Genomic DNA, 19299 nt, shown 5'->3' with positions numbered 1-19299 from the left:
CAGATACATCCGTACCTTGTAACATCTGATAGGGCTCTCTGAATGCCTTGTTACTGTAGTGTGTAGTTCATAAGTTTTTATGTGATTAGACATATCAGGGCTTGTGTTTTACTTTTTCAATAAAAATAGAGCTGTGTCTTTTCCCTTTCAGTAACATACTTACTTAAAAGCATGAGATTAACCATAATTTGGCACGTTAGGCTTTATTCCAAGCTTCACATGGAAGTGAGTGAACTTGACTATACTGGTCATTGATGTCATCTAGTGAGTCAGATTTGAGTACACCTTACCTTTAAGCATCCAGAGTTTTGTTTTGTTTTAAATAGAGTTCAGAAGTAACACTTTAAAAATTCAGGCACCAGAAAAATTAGTATAGAACACACTTAGTATGAAAAAATGGAAGGAATTTGGAGTCGATTTACTGAGCGTGAAGCCCAGTGCTGCCACTTTACTGTGCAAAAAATCATCTGTGGAAATGAAACTAATTGGGCTATGCCTTACTTGAAATGTATGGGTAAGAGTTAAGTAACTTCTAGGCTTGTAAAACTACCTGCTGCAGGGCTCAGGCCCCCAGCTAGCCTTCGTTTCCCTTTGACCCCCACTTTCCTGGCGGGTTCTGTCAGTCTGCAGCAGGGATTTTTCAGCCGTTGTGCCACTCATTGGTGTGGATCTTAAGTGTGCTGGGAAAAATTTTGAAATCATTAATTTTTGAAAGAATTTCAAAGCATAGTAAGTATATTCTCTTTTTTTTACTCTTTTTTTTTTTGATGAACATAATTTTAAGTGTGCTGCGGAAGTTTAACTATAGGTTCGTGTGTGCTTTGAGATAAAAAAGGTTGAAAAACACTGGTCTAGAAAATAAACTATGTGTCCTGAAGACATTTTAAATTCTGTGATTTTTGTTTTGGAAAAAAATATGCCATTTTTCTGGACGGATTTTTCATTAATCTTCACCTGAACATTAGAATATATTAATTTTCTTTATGAATTGTGTTTACACTGTCGAGAAAATTATTCTTATGCTTGTGAAAGTAAAACACAGATTTGGAAGCAGTACCTTGTCAGCCCATGAAGCTGAACAGTCATTTTATGTAATTATAAAAATACATAATGAATTATAGCCTTACCTTAACTATAGACCTTGATGGGAATGACTTTGGGTAATAAAGGGCAAATATTAGTTTCCATCTGCTTCTTAAAATTATTTCTAGAGGAGAACAAAATGTTTGTAAGTCTCTTTGTTGAACATGCTATTAAATGTGTATTATCTGGAAAGCTAAAAAAATTGATGCTTAATCTCTAGAGACTCAGGGGTCCTCAAATTATGGCCCGCCAGCCACATGAGGCGGTGTGATTGTATTTGTTCCCATTTTCTTTTTTTACTTCAAAATAAGATATGTGCAGTGTGCATAGGAATTTGTTCATAGTTGTTTTTTTTTAAACTATAGTCCAGCCCTCCAACAGTCTGAGGGACAGTGAACTGGCCCCCTCTTTACAAAGTTTGAGGACCCCTGCGTGTACACTGTGGGTGTCAGTATTTTTTTTTTTTTGAGACAGAGGTTTGTTCTGTTGCCTTCGGTAGAGTGCTATGGCATCCTAGCTCATAGCAACCTCAAACTATTGGGCTCAAGAGATCTCCTTACCTCAGCCTCCTGAGTAGCTGGGACTACAGGCGGCTGCCACAATGCCCACCTGGGTAGTTCTTCCACTTTTAGTAGTGATGGGGTCTCTCTTGCTCAGACTGGTCTTGAACTCTTGATCTCAAGCAATCCGCCTGCCTTGGCTTCCCAAAGTGCTAAGATTACAGGGGTGTGAGCCACCATACTTGGCCTTACATCAGTATTGTAGGGAATTCCTCTCATGATTCTGAGGTGAAGGCAAGGTTGAGGACTACCCATTTGGAGGCTTGATTCTTGGTTGGCATAAAAATTAAAATCAGATGCTAGCTGAGTATCTTGAAGTATCACTTTGAAGTAAAACGACAGGTTCAGTTGTTAGAGGAACTGGTATTTCCATAGCATTTTGCAGCCTCACACAGTTCTTTTTGTTAGTCTCATTTAATTTATATTCGCTCCTTTCTTAAAAATCTTTAGGTGGTAACCACTGTTAAAGGTGGGTCACGTTGCTCTTACAGTAGATTGTTAGAAATCCTTCCTGCATTTTCCCACATCCTTTCTCCTTGCTGTGCTCTGACCTCATCTGCAGCGTCCTCTCTTCCCATCCTCTGTGTTTAAAGCTGTCCTCCATGTCTTTCAAGGCTGGTGTCTTTAACTTGGGAATATGGAATAGCCACATTCTAGGTGTTTTTTTCCTAGAGGACAGACCTTTGAACTGTCTGCTGCTCAATTTTTATTAGAAGCTCTGCGGTGAGAAGACATTCATAGATTTCCACAAAGAAATGCTGTCCATTTGTTCTTTTAGAGTAGTAGTTCTGAACTTTCTTTGAAGCAATAACCCATTTGAAAATTTGCTAAAATCAATGGACTGTAGCCTGAAAATTACACGTGTCCACATGTATGTATGTAGGTTTAGGCACCTCCTCATCCCTCTGTAGAGAACCATGTTTGTGAAAGGACAGTGCAGTTCATAGTTCAGGCCTGACTATTAACAGGGCCAAATAGTCAGACCACATTATTTTGCTTCCCTTGACTGAATTGCTTTTATTGATAGTACTTTCTTGCTATGTGTCACTCAGCATTGAACATTTTGAGAAACAGCTGTGTTTTTATTATAGTGATATTGGAGACTTTATTGCAGTGTTTTTGAAAGCATGAGGTGGCAGTTCATTAGTGGGTTGTGAAATCAATTTGGTGGTCCCAACCAGTATTTCCTGGCTTTGTATTATTTTGATGTTTTCTTATGTTATATTTAAATGTTAATAAAATCATATTTGACTTTAATGTTACTTTTTTCTTTATAGTATTATTTTATGAATTTTAAAATTTTTTGTATAATATATGTGTACTCAATTGCTATGCAAATTATATTTCTTACTGTGTTTTATCATCAAAGTTTAAAAACTTCTCTTGAAGTGGACTCAAAGGAGATTTTTTTTCTCTTTATTCTCATCGGTAAAATGGCAGTAATAGGTTGTATGAGGAAAAAGTGCTTAGAACTGTGCTTAACCTGGTACACAGTAGGTGCTCAATAAATACTAGCTATTATTATTATTACCAGGAAAAGCAATCTTCAGAGCTAATGCTTTGTTTTTGTCTTACACACAGTAGTCAGAGGTAAATTTATGGCCAGAGGTCAGCAACTGACCTTCTGTCTGCCTGCCCTGGTGCTGATCTGCATTTATAATTTCATGGATGTTCAGGCTCTTGTGAACATTCACTTCCCTATTTAAACTGCAGAGTAACTCCTGTATCCAGTGTGGTTAGTTTCTGGCTTACCTTTTTACTAGATGCTTGAGTCCAACATGGACAAGAGAATCATGACAGCTGTCTGTCTATTATATTGAACAAGTTTGCAGGTCCAGTTAAAACTGCTGTATGGAAATTTAAGCTACAGTAGATTTCCTCATAGTAAAACTTTACTGAATCTTTTTTATGCAATGAAATAAAAAACTGTCCATTAAGAACTTTAATGAAATAGGGTTTAAAATTCTTCTATAATGTGGCATCAGAATAATATTGTATTTTAAAATTATTTGTCAGTGTTAAATATTACGTGCTTCTTGTTACTTTGTTACATATTGTGTGTCTATCATGAAACGTTTGTGAGCAAAAAGTAAATATATTTCTGATGAAGGTAAATCAGTTTATAGGGTAAACATACCTGGAAAACAGAGGTGTTATTAAAATGTAGGAATTAGAATTTTCTGAACTCCCTCCAGGGGTATATACTTAAGGCTGATTTCTCAGTTGTATGTTTTTAGAAACATAGTGTTTGTCATTTGTAATCTTTGGTGAGTAAATCCATTTAAATATGGAAAACAGTGATTAGACTTCTCTGGCCATATTTAATATAAACCTCAGAGATGAGTCCTCCATGTGCTCAAGAATTTTTAAAGCCCATACATTTTTAGAAACAGATGGTAGAAATCTTTCCTTTTAACAGAAAAGTTATACTCTTAATATTGAGGTTTAATTTTTACTACTTTTAACAGTTTGGAGAATTTGCGATCTAAATTTCAAATCCAGACAAATTTGTGAGAATTTGTTCTTGATGAGAATTAATATAAAAGTGGAGAGGGGTGCCTCCAGGGATAGGGAAAAGAAAAGAACCAGAAAGGAGACTAGTAGAGTAGAAGTTGCCGATGTTGACCATGAAGTCTTGGTAGCAGTAAACAGGGAAATCCTGGCCTCAGAACACACACCTGTGTAGGGTCAGACGTGAGAATCTGAGATGCAGGTATATCAGAGGACCCACGGTGTGTGCTTTGATGTGATGTTATCATGGGTGTAGCTTTGTAATTATTCTAAGTTTTAGAGAAGAAATTGGAGAAATATTTGTTTGATATTAGAGGTATTTGGGTTTTTCTAACTTGTGAATGTTAGGATATTCCCAGCTATATTAGAGGATAGGAGTTAGGCAAAATCACTTTTGGTCTTTTGAGATCATGAAGGAATCTCAGAGGTCTATCTAGGCATGAATTTAGAAAGACTTGAGGTTTTTTGTTTTTCTAACTAAAATTATAGAGAAAGGACATTTCACATGTCATTGTATAGTTTTTATAAGGCTGTTTACTTTTATGAGCATAAAATTACTTATGAAGTATTTCAAGATCCACTTGAGACAAAACTTTCACTAACTCATGATTTCTGGACGGTTCTTAACAAAGGTGAATTACTTTATTGGAAGGAAGCACACCTCAAGGGAAGGGGCCTGTAGGCTTTGGGATCAGAAAGATTCAGGTTTGAAAGTTAGTTTTGCCTTTAATACGTTGGTCAGTGACTTCACCCTGACTCTGGCTTTATTGTCCCTAACAAGTGTCCAGTGATTTTTAAGTTGAGAGTTTTTGTGAGGTGTTACACGCCAGGCATCAAACAAATCGTAGATGCTGTTACTGGTCATTTTAAGAACCTACCCTGGTGACTGAGGAAAGATCCTGGTATTGTAATTGTTTTACTTCTTCCTGTGACGTTTTAAAGGTAGGAGTGTTCAAAAATGAAACATGAATAAAGAGACATTTGTCATTGCCTGTTTGTACTGGTGACTTCTGTTATTTTGTTAGGCCATACATACTTGTACAAAGTACAAAGCACAGTAGCTTTTGACATTGTTTTAACTTTTTAAAAAATAACTTACCAGATTTTCCTATTAAATTTGCCCCATTGTATTGTGGTAGACTATTTTTCCATATCCTCACTTTGGAAGAAGGACAAATATTTAAATATTTGAATTTTTCTATTTAAAGGTAAATTATCAGAAATGGTTCCCTTTATGTTTTTTAATGCTTGAAGTATATCACTAAGAAAAATACCCTGTGTGTTTCAAAATGAGCATTATTTCTTTTCAAACCTTTTATAAATTACATGTACAACATTAAAAATTTCTGTAGTAGAACTCTGATAAGGGTTAAGATTGTAGTGGGCAAAAATTTTTACTCCCTTTTGTGTCTGGCATTTGCTATTTGATTCAGTTTCACAAAGATAAGTTCAGTTAGAGACTATGAAAAAATAGTAAATTTAGAAGAAAAGTTGCTTAAAATTCCTCATTATGATCATTGTTGGGTATGTTTTAGCTAACTTAGTAAAACAGTTTATGACAGTATAAAATAGTGTCCAATTCATTGAGATTTTTTTCAATCCGTTGTAACCTGATTCTGTTTTAAAGTACATGCATTCATTTCTCACTTAATATTTTGATTAGTTTTCAGATATCTAATTGGATGAAACTGAATGGATTCAATTTTTATGTTACAGGAGATTACCTGGAGCAATTGATGTTATTGGTCAGACTATAACTATCAGCCGAGTGGAAGGAAGGCGGCGAGCAAACGAGAACAGCAACATACAGGTTTAGTATTTAAAAATGGTTTTTCTAACTAGAAGATTATGCGTATGTTTATTCAAGTTTTAATTTAATGTATTTAATGTTTGTAGTGCCATGCTATGTTTTAAGTTTTATGCAAAGAGATTTAAAAGGTAGAATCAGTCATCCTTGTGTTTTCATTTAGAATTTATAATCTCTGGTTCTATTATGGTTTTTCATTTTCCTTGTTATAAATGTAATATAGGTTGACTATCCCTTGTCAAAAATGCTTGGGCCCAGAAGTGTTTAAGATTTTGGAATATTTTGGATTTTGGAATATTTGCATGTATATAGTAAGATGGTGATGGGAATCAAACTTAAACATGAAACATGTTGCATAAATAATTTGTCATAATAATTGATTATCTTTTTTTTTCCCTTGGACTCTGAATAAAGTTGTGGATTTGTGTTTTGACTGACTACCTGTCACATATGAGGTCAGGTGTAGAATTTTCCACTTAGATTTTGGAGCTCAAATAGTTTCGGATTTTATACTTGAGATTTTTAGATTTGGATTTTTTGTCTATTCAACAAAAATTAGAATATGGAAAAAGTTTTAAAAAAGACCACTGATGATTCTGCCACCTAGAGATGAGATAACCCCTTTTAACTTTTTGACATACCTCTTACTACTAAGCAAAATTGGGATATTGTTATATTAACTGATACTTCCCACTATTCAGCTTTGATCATATGTTCTTCATTCCCCTTTTCTGAGTACATTAAAAATGTCTAAAGTGTTTTAATTCTTACCTTCAATAAATTATTAATGTAAGATGTTCTTTTTAGCATTTTTTAAGGCAAATTATTTCTAAAATAGAAGATAATCCCCTTTTTCTTTTCTTCCACCTTTAAAATGCAATGATTTCTTAAAATAATTGTTCTCTAAGAAATAATTTATCAGCATAAGCCTTACAAATATGACTATATTTAAGTATAGGAAAAGTTAATGATGATGAGGGACTGGATGTTTAAATGATACGCTTTAGTCAGCAAGGATTTTAATTACATGTACCACATTATATTGGCTGCTTTTAATTTTTCTCAAGCCTATTTATACATTCCTAGGGAACATGTGAAAAATCCAAATTTCTAAGTACTACTTTGCTTGCTGTTTTATTTAAGTAGGTTTGAGGTGTTCATAATGGTATCTGTCCCTTACCTGTTCGCACAGATAAGCATTTTGCAAATACTGCTTTATTGTATTTTTCAAGCATAAATCCTTAGTCTAAATTAAGTTACAAGGCTCCCATGAAGAAGTTCTCTCCATGTTTTACTGCCCTGTCGCTTGCATCCTGTTGATGCGTTCCTGACAGTCTTGTCTTTACAACCTGGTGATGACTGGCCCTAGCAAAGTGAAAGTCTCCCCTGCAATTTTTTAACAGCTTTCTGTGATTAATGATTATATTACCTTAACTTGGACACTTTAACTTTGGTTGGATGACAAAGATTAATATTATATTTATAAAGTACTTGTTCCTGTTTGGAACATTTTTATTAAGAATTTTTCTTGTGATGATCCAGTTTTTCTTAGGCTTTGAGTTCATGCACTATTTAAAAAGTATGCATGTGAGCATATATGTGTGAGTATGCATAGCTATACGCATGAACACAACTGTTACTCCCCTCAAAAATATGTGTATGTGAATTAAACTACCTTTTGCTTTCATAGATAAAATGATATTAATTTACTAGGCTTACTCTTAGATCATAACATTTACTCATCTGTTTAATTACTGTGCTTTATTTCTAGGTCCTTTCTGAAAGATCCGCTACTGAAGTAGACAATAATTTTAGCAAACCACCTCCATTTTTCCCTCCAGGAGCTCCTCCCACCCATCTTCCACCTCCTCCGTTTCTTCCACCTCCTCCAACTGTCAGCACTGCTCCACCTCTGATTCCACCACCAGGTAAATAGTAAATAAGACATTTGATTTTGACAGAAAAATAGCCTATGTTTCCTTTATTGAGTTGAACAAAATATATATTGTGAAGTAATATGTATTTGATTACATTGCATAGAAGTAATACTAATATTATGTTAAGTCTTCTACAGATTCATGCTGAAACAGATACATATGTGTCTTGCTTTTGCAGTGTAGCAAAGAGGCAGAATTCTAATGTAGGGAAAGTGTAGATACTGAAGTTGTGATCCAGAAGTATGATAGTGATCCCCAAAGTTATCAATAGTAAACGTACACATCCATATCCAGTTATAAACCATATGTTAACATGCTTGAAAAAAATTTTAAAGATATCTTCAGAATTGGAGTATATAAAACAAAATTATATTCTTTGAAGAGATTGCACTTAAATTTCAATCTGGTCTTCTTTTGTTTTTTATGTTGGTTTCCTTTTATGAGACTGCTATTGGGTACCTGGTATTTACTTTCATTAAACAAGGCAGAAAAGTAGTGTAAATTTTTATGGTATTTTTAGCTACTTTTAATTATTAAAAACAATATCAGTGGTAATAGAGAAAATAATTCACAAATAATCTCTTAATTATTCCCAATAAGTTTTCAATATTTATCAATCTCAATCAAATTTTTATGAAACTTAACAGCAGTGATTGAGATTATAATTATTTTTTCCTAGGGAGAACGTGTACTAGTATTTACGTCCTCATAATAAAAGCAGCTTGTACGGGAGAGCCAGGCTCTCACTTACCTTGCATTTGTAAGAGAACTGTCTTTGTTTTGAGATACCAGTTGTGATCGGAGTACAGAGCCAAATACAGGGTCCAGTAGTCCTTACCTGAATTTTCCTCCTTAGCCTCTAAATGTCAGCTGCTGCCTTTACTCTATATCTTCAACACCTTTGATTTCTGTCCCCTGTCAACTCTGCTCTCAGAAAGGATAAGAAAAATATTATAAAAAATGACTTGTGGCTTTAGAGAATCTGTTGTCTCAAAAATTGAAGAAAGGGAAGACTGGAATAGGTTAGAGATATTTTCTCCCAACAACATTCTTTCTAAAGTTCAATAAATTTCTTGTTTGAACACCTGAATTAGACACAAATCATTTATACATTGGCATTGGACACATGATTCTTGCGTTTTTAATATGCTGAGTATTAACCAGATGAAAGAGGACTTACATGACTCATAATTGAGTCCTTTGTCCTCTGAAAAAAAGAGTGAAATAAAATGTAGAAATAATTAAGTTTTGAATTTATTTGATTGAGACTAAAAAAATCATTGTGATGATAGTCCTTATGCTAGATTGCTTTGTATTTTATTTAAACTTTACTTGGTATTAAAGGTAATTTGAAAGCATTTTCTTCTTTTGAAATTTTTAAAAATTTTGTTTTTAATTGACAAATAACAATAGCTTGTATTTTTAGAGTACAGGGCGATGGTCTGATTAATTACATTGTGGAATGATATTATTAAGCTAGTTAACATATCTATCACTTCATTTTTATCATATTTTGATGGTGAGATTATTTAAAATCTTTTAGCATTTTTAAAATATACGGTTATTATTAACTATAGTCATCATGTTGTACAGGATGTCTGTAAAATTTATTCCTCTTATCTAACCTAACCTTTGCCCTTTGAACATCATCTCCCATTCTCCTCCCACACCTTTCAGCTTCCGGTAACCACCATTTTACTCTCTACTTCTTTTTTTTGAGACAGAGTCTCACTATGTTGCCCTCAATAGAGTGCTGTGGTGTCATAGTTCACAGCAACCTCAAACTCTTGGGCTTAAGCGATTCTCTTGCCTCAGCCTCCAAGTAGCTAGGACTACAGGCACCCATCACAATGCCCAGCTATTTTTTGTTGCATTTGTTTAGCTGGCCTGGGCCGGGTTCAAACCTGTCACCTTTGGTACATGTGGCTGGCAGCAAAACCACTGTGCTACCGGCACCAAGCCTACTCTCTACTTCTATAAGTTCAACTTCTTTAGATTCCAGTTAAGTGGGATTGTGTTGTTGTCAGCTATTTCACCTAGCATAATGTTATCTAGTTTCATGCATGTCATTACAAATGACGGAATGAAAGCATGTCCTCATTTACTAGCTAATAATATGCATATATTCCTAATAGACAGGTGGTGCCAAAACATGTGTACACAATTTACGAAAGGAAAAAACCGTGTAAAAATAGTAACACTCACTATAATTACAAGAGATGCTAGATAGAACGTACAAGATAGCAACCATCATTGGTATAATTTGAGCATTACAATTTTAATAGTTTTTTTCCTTTTCTAAAATGTTATGTACATTTTTTTGGCACCTTCTCTGTGTGTATATATATAATACACACATATAATGTTGAACTAGTATGTTCAATACTACTAGTTGTTTATATAATAGAGAGATGGTATGAATTAAAGATGAAAAAATAAATACTGGTGTAAGAATATCCAGAAACTTAGGCGGTGGCATTATCCGAAAGCTTACTTTTTTTCCAAATAAGTGTAAGAGGTCTTTGAATAATGTTTGGGTTGTTGATGGCATTGTACAGTAGAGTGTTGCTGATTATTTTTTGTTGCTAAATTTATCTACTTAATGGAATTTTCAGTCATGTGCTTTTCATATTTTTATACTTATTCAGATTTCTTTGCATATTCTTGGATTATGTTTTCATGCTGTCCTGTCAGCATTTAAGAAATACAGATTCAGGGCGGTGCCTGTGGCTCAGTGAGTAGGGCGCCAGCCCCATATGCCAAGGGTGGCGGGTTCAGGCCCAGCCCCTGCAACAACAAAAAAATAGCCGGGCGTTGTGGCGGGCGCCTGTAGTCCCAGCTACTCGGGAGGCTGAGGCAAGAGAATCGCGTAAGCCCAGGAGTTGGAGGTTGCTGTGAGCTGTGTGAGGCCACGGCACTCTACCAAGGGCCATAAAGTGAGACTCTGTCTCTACAAAAATAAAAAAAAAAAGAAATACAGATTCAGACGCATTCTAATGTTACTTTTAGTAGTACCTAACTGTAGCTTATATACTGGGGGATACCAATTCAAACAAACAAACAAATAAAACCAAATATTTGGAAATTAGAATTGAATTAATCCTATTTTTACTAGAATGTGAGCTATTAGGGAGAATATAGGCTGTATTTCCATCTGTGTTTCCCTGCTGTGCTAGCCAGTGTCTCATGTATACTTGGCATTCTCTAAATATGTTAGCTGGTTGTGTGTGTGTGTGTAGTTAACTATATATAGTTAGCTAATGTAGGTTTATTCTCTAAATATGTTAGCTAATTAATATATAGTTACATATGTTTTATATATATAGTTACTTATATATAGTTAACTTAATTAGCTAACGTATTTAGAGAATTAACGTAAGTTAACTATATACACACACACACACACAAGAACAGAGGTGACTTTCAGATTGACAGCTGATAACATTTAACTGAAATGGATGCTGGCTCTGTTTTAAAAACAATACGGTTGAATAGATGTGTACCAGCTAAGTGCACACCACTTAAAGACAATTTTCAATTACCATTTGCCATAGAAGCGTATGGTTACATTGTGTTCTATAGTTTGTTATAATTAAAATTACCTTAAGAATCACAAGAAACTAATGAAAGAAAGCTTTGACTCAGCAGTCTTTTTTTAAAAAGTCTTAAGAGGTACTCCATTATATAGAAAAACCTGCATTTTCTGCTTTCTTTAAAAATACTGAACAGAAAAGGAGAAAAAAATTTAAGAGTTGATTTTAAATGTACTTTTATGCTGCTTTTGTTAACATTAAATTTCTAATGCATAAGTTTTTAAGATAAAAGTCCTAAGTATGACAAAACAGAAACAGTAATGATATGTTATACCTGTATTTTGGGGTATTACTAGTTTTTTTACAAATAGGATGGCCATAAATCTAGATTTCCCAGGAGCAGCCCTACTTTATATTACATTTTATCTTAGCATAATTATTATTTTGTTGTTACTGCAGTTTTTGGCCGGGGGCCAGGTTTGAACCCTCCACCTCTGGTATATAGGGCCGGCACCCTACTCCTTGAGCCACAGGTGCCCCCAGTAATTATTTTATTCATTCTTAGAAAGGCCCTGGTTGGGGATAGGCGCACGTAAAATTTATGATGAACTTCTTGGAGGTTTACAGATATGGCCTGTTGCATAAGAAGGTGATCACTCCTTACCAATTATGAGGTGATAGAGACAGCTCTCATCTGAAGGATTTCATTGTAAAGCAGCTGACAGAAGAAGAGAGATTACTGCCTCCCCCTCTCAAACACACATCTACAAACATGTACGAAACCTTATTTAGTAACAGGACAGAATGTTTATGTTAGGGTACAACAAAGATGGGACAAGGGCTCTGGAAGTGCAAAAGTATTTTATGTAGTTCCTTACAGCCGTGTTTGATAATAGCTTGAAAACAAATACTGGTCAATCAAGGTTTTTGATAATTTTTAGAAAATCTGTTATTTTCATTTTCTATTGAACCAAAAAATAGTTTCTATTGTGTTAAGTTTTTTCAGACCAACGTTAGTGTGGTTTCATGCTTCTACTGAGTAATAAGAGAAGTGATAGCTAATACCTAGAATGCTCACTTCTGAAAAGTTATTCTGAGCATATCTCATGTATTAACTCATTTGATTCTTGAACATAATCTGAAGTAGCTATTCTAGTTTTATAGATGAGGAAACCTAGATTTAAGGAATTTGACCAATAGCCAGAAACAGCAAAACCAGAATTCCATTCCAGGCAGTATTCCTTGAAAGTCTTTTTTTTTTTTTTTGTTGCCCTTGGTATAGTGCTGTGCCATCATAGCTCACAGCAACCTCAAACTCTTGGTCTCAAGTGATTCTCTTGCCTCAGCCTCCCAAGTAACTGGGACTACAGGCACCCAGCTATTTTTAGAGGCAAGGTTGTGCTCTGGCTTAGGCTGGTTTTAAACCAGTGAGCTCAGGCAATCCACCCACCTTGGCCTCCCAAGTGCTAGCATTATAGGCATGAACCACTGCGCTGGGGCTGGAAGAGTGTCTTTATTTTCTTTATTAACTGTGTTGAAATGAATCAGTGTCTATGTCAGGGAAACTATATATTACTGTTTTATGTGTATTCACCACAGTAGGTGCCTGAGAACTTTTTTTAAAAAAGCAGTTCTCTGATGTTGAAATATATGCATACATATCTTTGTGAATGGAGAAGTTAGGGAGATTATAAAGAGCTAGAATCAGATTTTTTAAAAAGATCTAGTTAAGGTTTTGCTGTTTGATTTGTGTTAGGAAGTTCATGTTTAACTGAGTAAGTCAGTTTTGAAATACTTACTTTATGGAAGAAAAACTGTAAAATTGGAAGGATGTTATAGGAAAGGTGATTTTGACTTTTGACTGTAGTAAAATATATATAATATTTATCACTTTAACCATTTATAAGTGTTCATTGACATTAGATACATTGACAATGTTATTTACCCATCATCATGATCTATACCTAAAACTTTTTCATCATCCCCAACAAACACTCTGTACCGATTACTCGTTAACTCCTTTCCTCTCCTCCCAGTCCTGCATAACCTCTGTTCTACTTTCTGTTTTATGAATTTATTTATTCTAGGTACCTCATATCAGTGGAATCATGTATTTGTTTGTGCTTGGCTTACTTTATTCCTGAAATAACAGAATTTAATCAGTGATTGTGAATTTTGTGATATGCTTTTAATTTGGGCTTTTAAATGCTCATTTACTAAAGTGTCATGTTTTATTTAAATTTTTATAATGCAGTTTATTGAAGGATAGAGAGCAAATTCAGTTTAACTCATTTCTTGTTGCATTAATTTAGGATTAAGGTTCATTTGACCATGTTTCTGTAGGTCTTGGGAAAATTAAAATCTAGCTCAGTATTTTCAATTCCACTAAGTCGAGGAAAGCCCTTTGGTTTACTGAGATGTAACCCAATTACTCTGGACCACAAACAAGGCATCTCTGCCTTTGAAGTTGGGGTTTGGCTGTTTATTTAGATAGCAGAGGTGTAGATTCCTTCCTGAAAGACTGTTGTCATGTAGATTGGTATCTTACTAGACATCTACTAATTGTGTGAACTCAAAAATCTTGTCCATTCCTTGAAATGCCTTGACTTTGGATTAGCCATGATGCACTGGTTTCCTCTGAGGCTTGTATTTTCTTTTTCTTTCTTTTTTTTTTTTTTTTTTTTTTTGAGACAGAGTCTCGCTTTCTTGCCCTTGGTAGAGTGCTTGGCATCACAGCTCACAGCAACCTCCAGCTCTTGAGCTTAAGCGATTCTTTTGCCTGAGCCTCATGAGTAGCTGGGACTACAGGCACCTGCCACAATGCCCAGCTATATATATATATGTATTTTTTTTTTTGGTGTTGCAGTTTGGCCCGGGGCCGGGTTCGAACCCACCACCCTCGGTATATGGGGCTGGCACCCTACTCACTGAGCCACAGGTCTGCATTTTCATTAGATTGTTTTCCTGTTAGCAGTCTGATTCTTCAGTATAGCAGTTCTCAAACTGGTTACAGACTTTTGTAAAGTTTTTAAGAAAACTCTTCAAAATTACTCTAGACCCCAAAGAGTTTCTGTTTATACTTGTTATATCTAATTTTTCTTATTATAAGTTAAAATTGAGAACTTAAAATATTTAGTGACACTCATAATAAGCTCATTACATGTTAATATAAAATTATTTAGTGACAAACAGCTATTTTTTAAAAAAAAATTTAGGGAGAAGTGGCCTTATTTTACACTATCTAAATCTCTTTACAGTGTGACTTAATAGAAAAAAAGAATGGAGTTCTCTGGTTGTTTCTGCCTTGAATCTATTGCCAAATCTCAAGTTATGTAGCCTCAGGAAAAATGCACTGTACACTTGTAGGAAAATGAGTGTGAAAAAGGCAAATGACATCTTAGTGAAAATAGTTTTCACCTTGCAGATTTCATGGAAGGGTCTCAGGGACTCCCAGGAATTCTTGGACAAAACTTTGAGGATTGTTGGTTTGATGAAAGCTTGGCCTATATTGGATGAATATTATCCATCCCATACAATTGTGTTTGAGGAAGTACAATTGTATCCCTCTAATTCAGAAGCTACTTTATGAATATAACACTTATTAAGCTAAGTTTATAGTGCCTTGGATTTTGGTTCTTACTTAACAGGTTACCTCATATTAATTGGTACTATTTGCCAGAAATGTAAGCATTTTCCAGAAGTACTTTTGAAAAAGAATTTCATAATGTTTTTATGGGGTGCAATAGCTGGGTGCAATAGGTCATTCCTGTTAGTCCAATGCTTTGGGAGGCCAAGATAGAAGGATCAGTTGAACCTAGAAGTTCGAGACCAGCCAAGGCAACATAGTGAGACCCATCTCTACAAAATTTTAAAAAATTAGCTGCCTATGGTTGCATGCACCTGTGGTCTCAGCTACTTGGAGGCAAGGTGAGAAGATCACCTGAGCCCAGGAGTTGGAGGTCTCAGCAAGCTGTGACTGGACCAATCACTGCATTCCACCCTGTCGCCCTGTCGCTTAAGAACAAAAACAGCTTATGAATGTTTTCAGTAAACTCAAGATAGGGAATAATGCTAATTATCTATAATAAATAGTATTTTCTGGCACAATTCAAATTAAATGTAAATTTAGGAGAAATTAAATTTTTAATATCTTTTTTTCATGGGTTCTCTCCTTCTAATAATTATACTTTTCATACACCATCAATGCTACATTTTGTGTAATCTAATTATGGTTTAACGTCTGCCTTCCTATTCTGTTCTTCTAATCATTTTGTGATTATATGTGAGCTGGTATAGATCAATTCCTTTACAAGTGCTATGTAAAAATACTGACATTTCTATCAAAATATTTTGTCTGAGAGTTTTTTATTTTCTGTAAACTTTAGCTTTTATAAATTAGAGGATCGAGAGATCCTAATAAAGATAAAATAGTTTGTCCATTTTATAGTTCATGTACAATTATCTTTTTTACCTTTTAGATATGAAGTATTCTGGTAACTTTGGTTGCTTTGTTTGTGACCATAGCACTTTTTATACATTTTTTTCTGTAAAATTACTTCCATCCTTTTTTTGTACCTTGTTGTAATTGTTTTGATTATTAAGAAATGGTTTTAAATATTCTACATTCTGATTTTTGTTCAGACAGGGTAGATGGTAGATGTATATAATTATGTGTATAAAATTTTACAAATCCCGATAAAGAGGATACGTGTTGCTTCGGCAGCACATATACTAAAATTAGAAGGATGCAGAGAAGATTAACACAGCCCTTGTGCAAGGGTGACATGCAAATTCGTCAAGCATGAAAATCCTGATCCATAGAAAAGTATTTCTGGTAAAAGGTAATATTTAAAGATTTTTGTAAAGCTGGATTTTTTTTGTACTCAATTTTTTTTTGGCTTTGAAGTAGAAATCACTGAGACTTAAGAAAGTGATTGCTTATCTATTTCTTATATAATAGTGCTGATAGAATTTGGAATTTACTAGTGAGGAATAGAAAATATAGTTTACAGAATTCTGCTGTATTTTTTCCTTTTAACTTGGAGAAAAGGTGGGTGATTATTCCATGTATTCTTTTCTATTGCTGTGGAACAAATTATTCCAAAATACAGTGTCTTAAAACAGCATAAATACATTTATTATCGCATCTGGGGACAGCTTAGCTAGATCCTTTGTTTCAAGGTCTCTCTCAGACTTCATAAGTCTAACGGCGTGACTGAGGAAGTATTCGTTTCCAGCCTCACTCACCAGTTTGACCAACTGGAAGCTAAAAATAAAAAACACAATGAAACAAAAGATCCAGTTATTTCTTGGCTGTTGGGCTGAGAGGGCTTTTGCTCCTCACTGGTCCTCTCCACCAGGGCAGCTTGCTTCATTGAAGCATAGAAGGGAAGGAGGCAGTGGAGAGCTGCGGGAGCTGGACATCACTGTCTCTCGCCATCTTGTCATGGAAGGGACAGCTAGCACGTTTAAAAATGTGTTTTGTGTGTTAGAAATAAGTTACAGTGTCCATCCCACACTCCAGGTAGGACATAAATAACAGAGGTTTACAAAGGCATACAGACCAAAATGGTAGAGATCGTTGAGAGCCACCTCAGAAGCCATTAATTATACAAAATGGTGATGGAGTACACTGAGAATGTTTCAGTCTTTGTGTAGCCTGTGAATTCTTTTCAGTACGGTATTTAACAGGAATGCTGCCTTTCTGTTTCTTTGCCTTAGTTCCTTCAGTTTCCCAAATATGATTTCAGGTCTCTCCAGCCTGCCCCTCATTTACATATGAGAGTATACATTACAAACTGGAAAATTAAATCCTCTTCTCTTTTCAGAATGACAAATAGTGTAGGCTTGTTATAACTATTGTTCCATAAAATTTGGGATGGGATTTTTTTCTTCTGTATTTAGTTGCTCAGCAGTGAAATGAGGATGGAAATCTAAACTAGTCTAGTGATCCTCATAGTATGATCCCCGGCCAGCAACTTGGGAAATCTGGGGGAATACAGATTTTCTGGCCCCATTCCAGACCTTCTGTATCAGAAAGTCTAGGGGAGAGGCCTAGCAATCTGTGTTTTGATGGACTCCGCAGGTGATTCTGATGTTCATTTTTATGCCAGTAATCTGTTGAGTCTGTAAGAGCCTGAATATTTTTCCAAACATTGTTGGCCAGTACTATAAATCTTAGTTTTACTACTTTTATGTTTGGCTTTCTAAGAAAATATTTTTTCTGTTCCTTTTACAGATACAGGACATAGAAGGATACACAATTCTTGCCTTGCGTGTTTCAAGTCTGTTGGCTTTGTTAGAGTGCGTACTGGCCATGAGGGTGCAGCTGTTGAGTGGGGGCAGGGCAGGTATTTTTGAGACAAATTTTCTCTTCACTTACACTATTTCTCTTTTGTAACACAAGTCAAATACTAAATAGTGATTTTTAGATGAGAATGATATAAGCGCTACCTGATACCACATAATGAACTTTCTTCTTTTTTTTTTTTTTTTTTTGTTTGCGGTTTTTTGTGGGGCTGGGTTTAAACCTGCCACCTCTGGTATATGGAGCTGACTTTGAAAATAACACTTGACAGTTGTCGAAGAATTGGTTGTATAGTGTTTCTGCTACTCAACCTTGTTCTGCTTGAGTAAACATTTATTAATAAGGATTTGGGTGAAATAGAGGACTCACAGAATGATCCCTTCCTAGTTCTCCCATGCCAACTTTCTGATAGTAGAGATATTATGGAAAGGATGTCTGTCTTCTTTTAGACTGTGTTACTCCAGTTGGTTGTTTCGTCCATCCCTGTGATACTACACTGTAAAGTTCACATTAAAGGCAGACTGTCATATTTTGTTTTAATTTTGTTTTCAATTTCAACTGGCTTTCACTTATCTTAGTTTGAAGTTTTTTTTTTTCTTTCTTTTTTAATTTTTTTTTCTTTTCTTCCTTTGGCAATTCTCTTGCCCTTAGTGTCCCAAGTAGCTGGGACTACAGGTGCCCACCACAGCGCCCGGCTTTTTTTAGTAGAGACCAGGTCTCACTCTGGCTCAGGATGTTCTTGAACCTCTGGACTCAGGCAATCTACCTGCCTTAGCCTCCCATAGAGCTAGGACTACTTTCATAGAGAACTTAATAATTTGGTCATAAGTTTTTTACTTTTATGTTTGTCCAAGTTTTACAACTTCAGTGTTCTGAAGGGGTTGACTAGTAATTTCTTAGTTCTGTTGCATGAATTTATATTTTGGTAAGCTGTAGTAAGCATTAGCTGAAATGATACATGTTGCTCACATATTAATTTAGGTAAAGTTATTGGGCTTGTAGTAGGTAGAGTGGGCAGTTGACTTTGATAGAATTTTTTATCTTACATACCTCAAAAAATAATCTTGTATTTAAAGGTGAAAACTAGATCTAATAGTGAAGTTAAATAGTGTTCGAAAAAAGTCTGTCCTGTTCTAGAGACAGTTAGATAATATATGAAGAGCATTTAATGCTCTGCTTTCCTTAATTTTCCAATTTAGTGTGGGGTCTGGAACTTGACTAGCTTGTATTGTTTGCTAGATTCTTTATAGTTATTTGGCAAGCAGAAAGGTAACTTCAGAACGGATAAAAATTGTTCTTAACTGTGGGTCAGTTTAGTAGATTTGTAAAGGCCTAATGATTTTTGAAACATGATGGCTGCTTTACATATCTTTTTTAGTCTTGTTGGTTTTGAAAGTTAAGAACATCTTTTTATTGCATGTGTGGTTAAATCAGGTGTTTCTCTATTTTAAGGCCATTTCCTGCCTTAACTTTTTTTTTTTTTTAACATAAATCTCTTATTCTGGTAAAATGAATACATCAGAACATTAACAATTATTAGCAGATGTTTCCATTGACAAAA

The 19299-nt window shown here is 34.9% G+C and overlaps 1 protein-coding gene and 1 non-coding gene across 25 annotated transcripts in view; both read left to right on the top strand.

Moving 5' to 3' along the window:
• FIP1L1 (factor interacting with PAPOLA and CPSF1) overlaps positions 1-19299 on the top strand; it is a 74187-nt gene that overhangs the window by 31672 nt on the left and 23216 nt on the right. For all 24 annotated transcript variants that reach the window (XM_053578056.1, XM_053578052.1, XM_053578057.1 and 21 more), the window contains 2 exons: positions 5871-5964; positions 7733-7889. In XM_053578056.1, the coding sequence (XP_053434031.1) occupies positions 5871-5964; positions 7733-7889 (251 nt within the window). The remainder of the gene's footprint in view (positions 1-5870; positions 5965-7732; positions 7890-19299) is intronic.
• LOC128576210 (U6 spliceosomal RNA) lies at positions 16140-16245 on the top strand. The gene has a single exon (XR_008377313.1). It is a non-coding gene; the product is annotated as a U6 spliceosomal RNA (small nuclear RNA).

The sequence above is a fragment of the Nycticebus coucang genome, chromosome 23 (assembly GCF_027406575.1).
Source record: "Nycticebus coucang isolate mNycCou1 chromosome 23, mNycCou1.pri, whole genome shotgun sequence".
Taxonomy (NCBI): Eukaryota; Metazoa; Chordata; class Mammalia; order Primates; family Lorisidae; genus Nycticebus; species Nycticebus coucang.
Note: the sequence above shows the minus strand (reverse complement) of the source record. Positions and strands in the feature narration are given on the sequence as shown.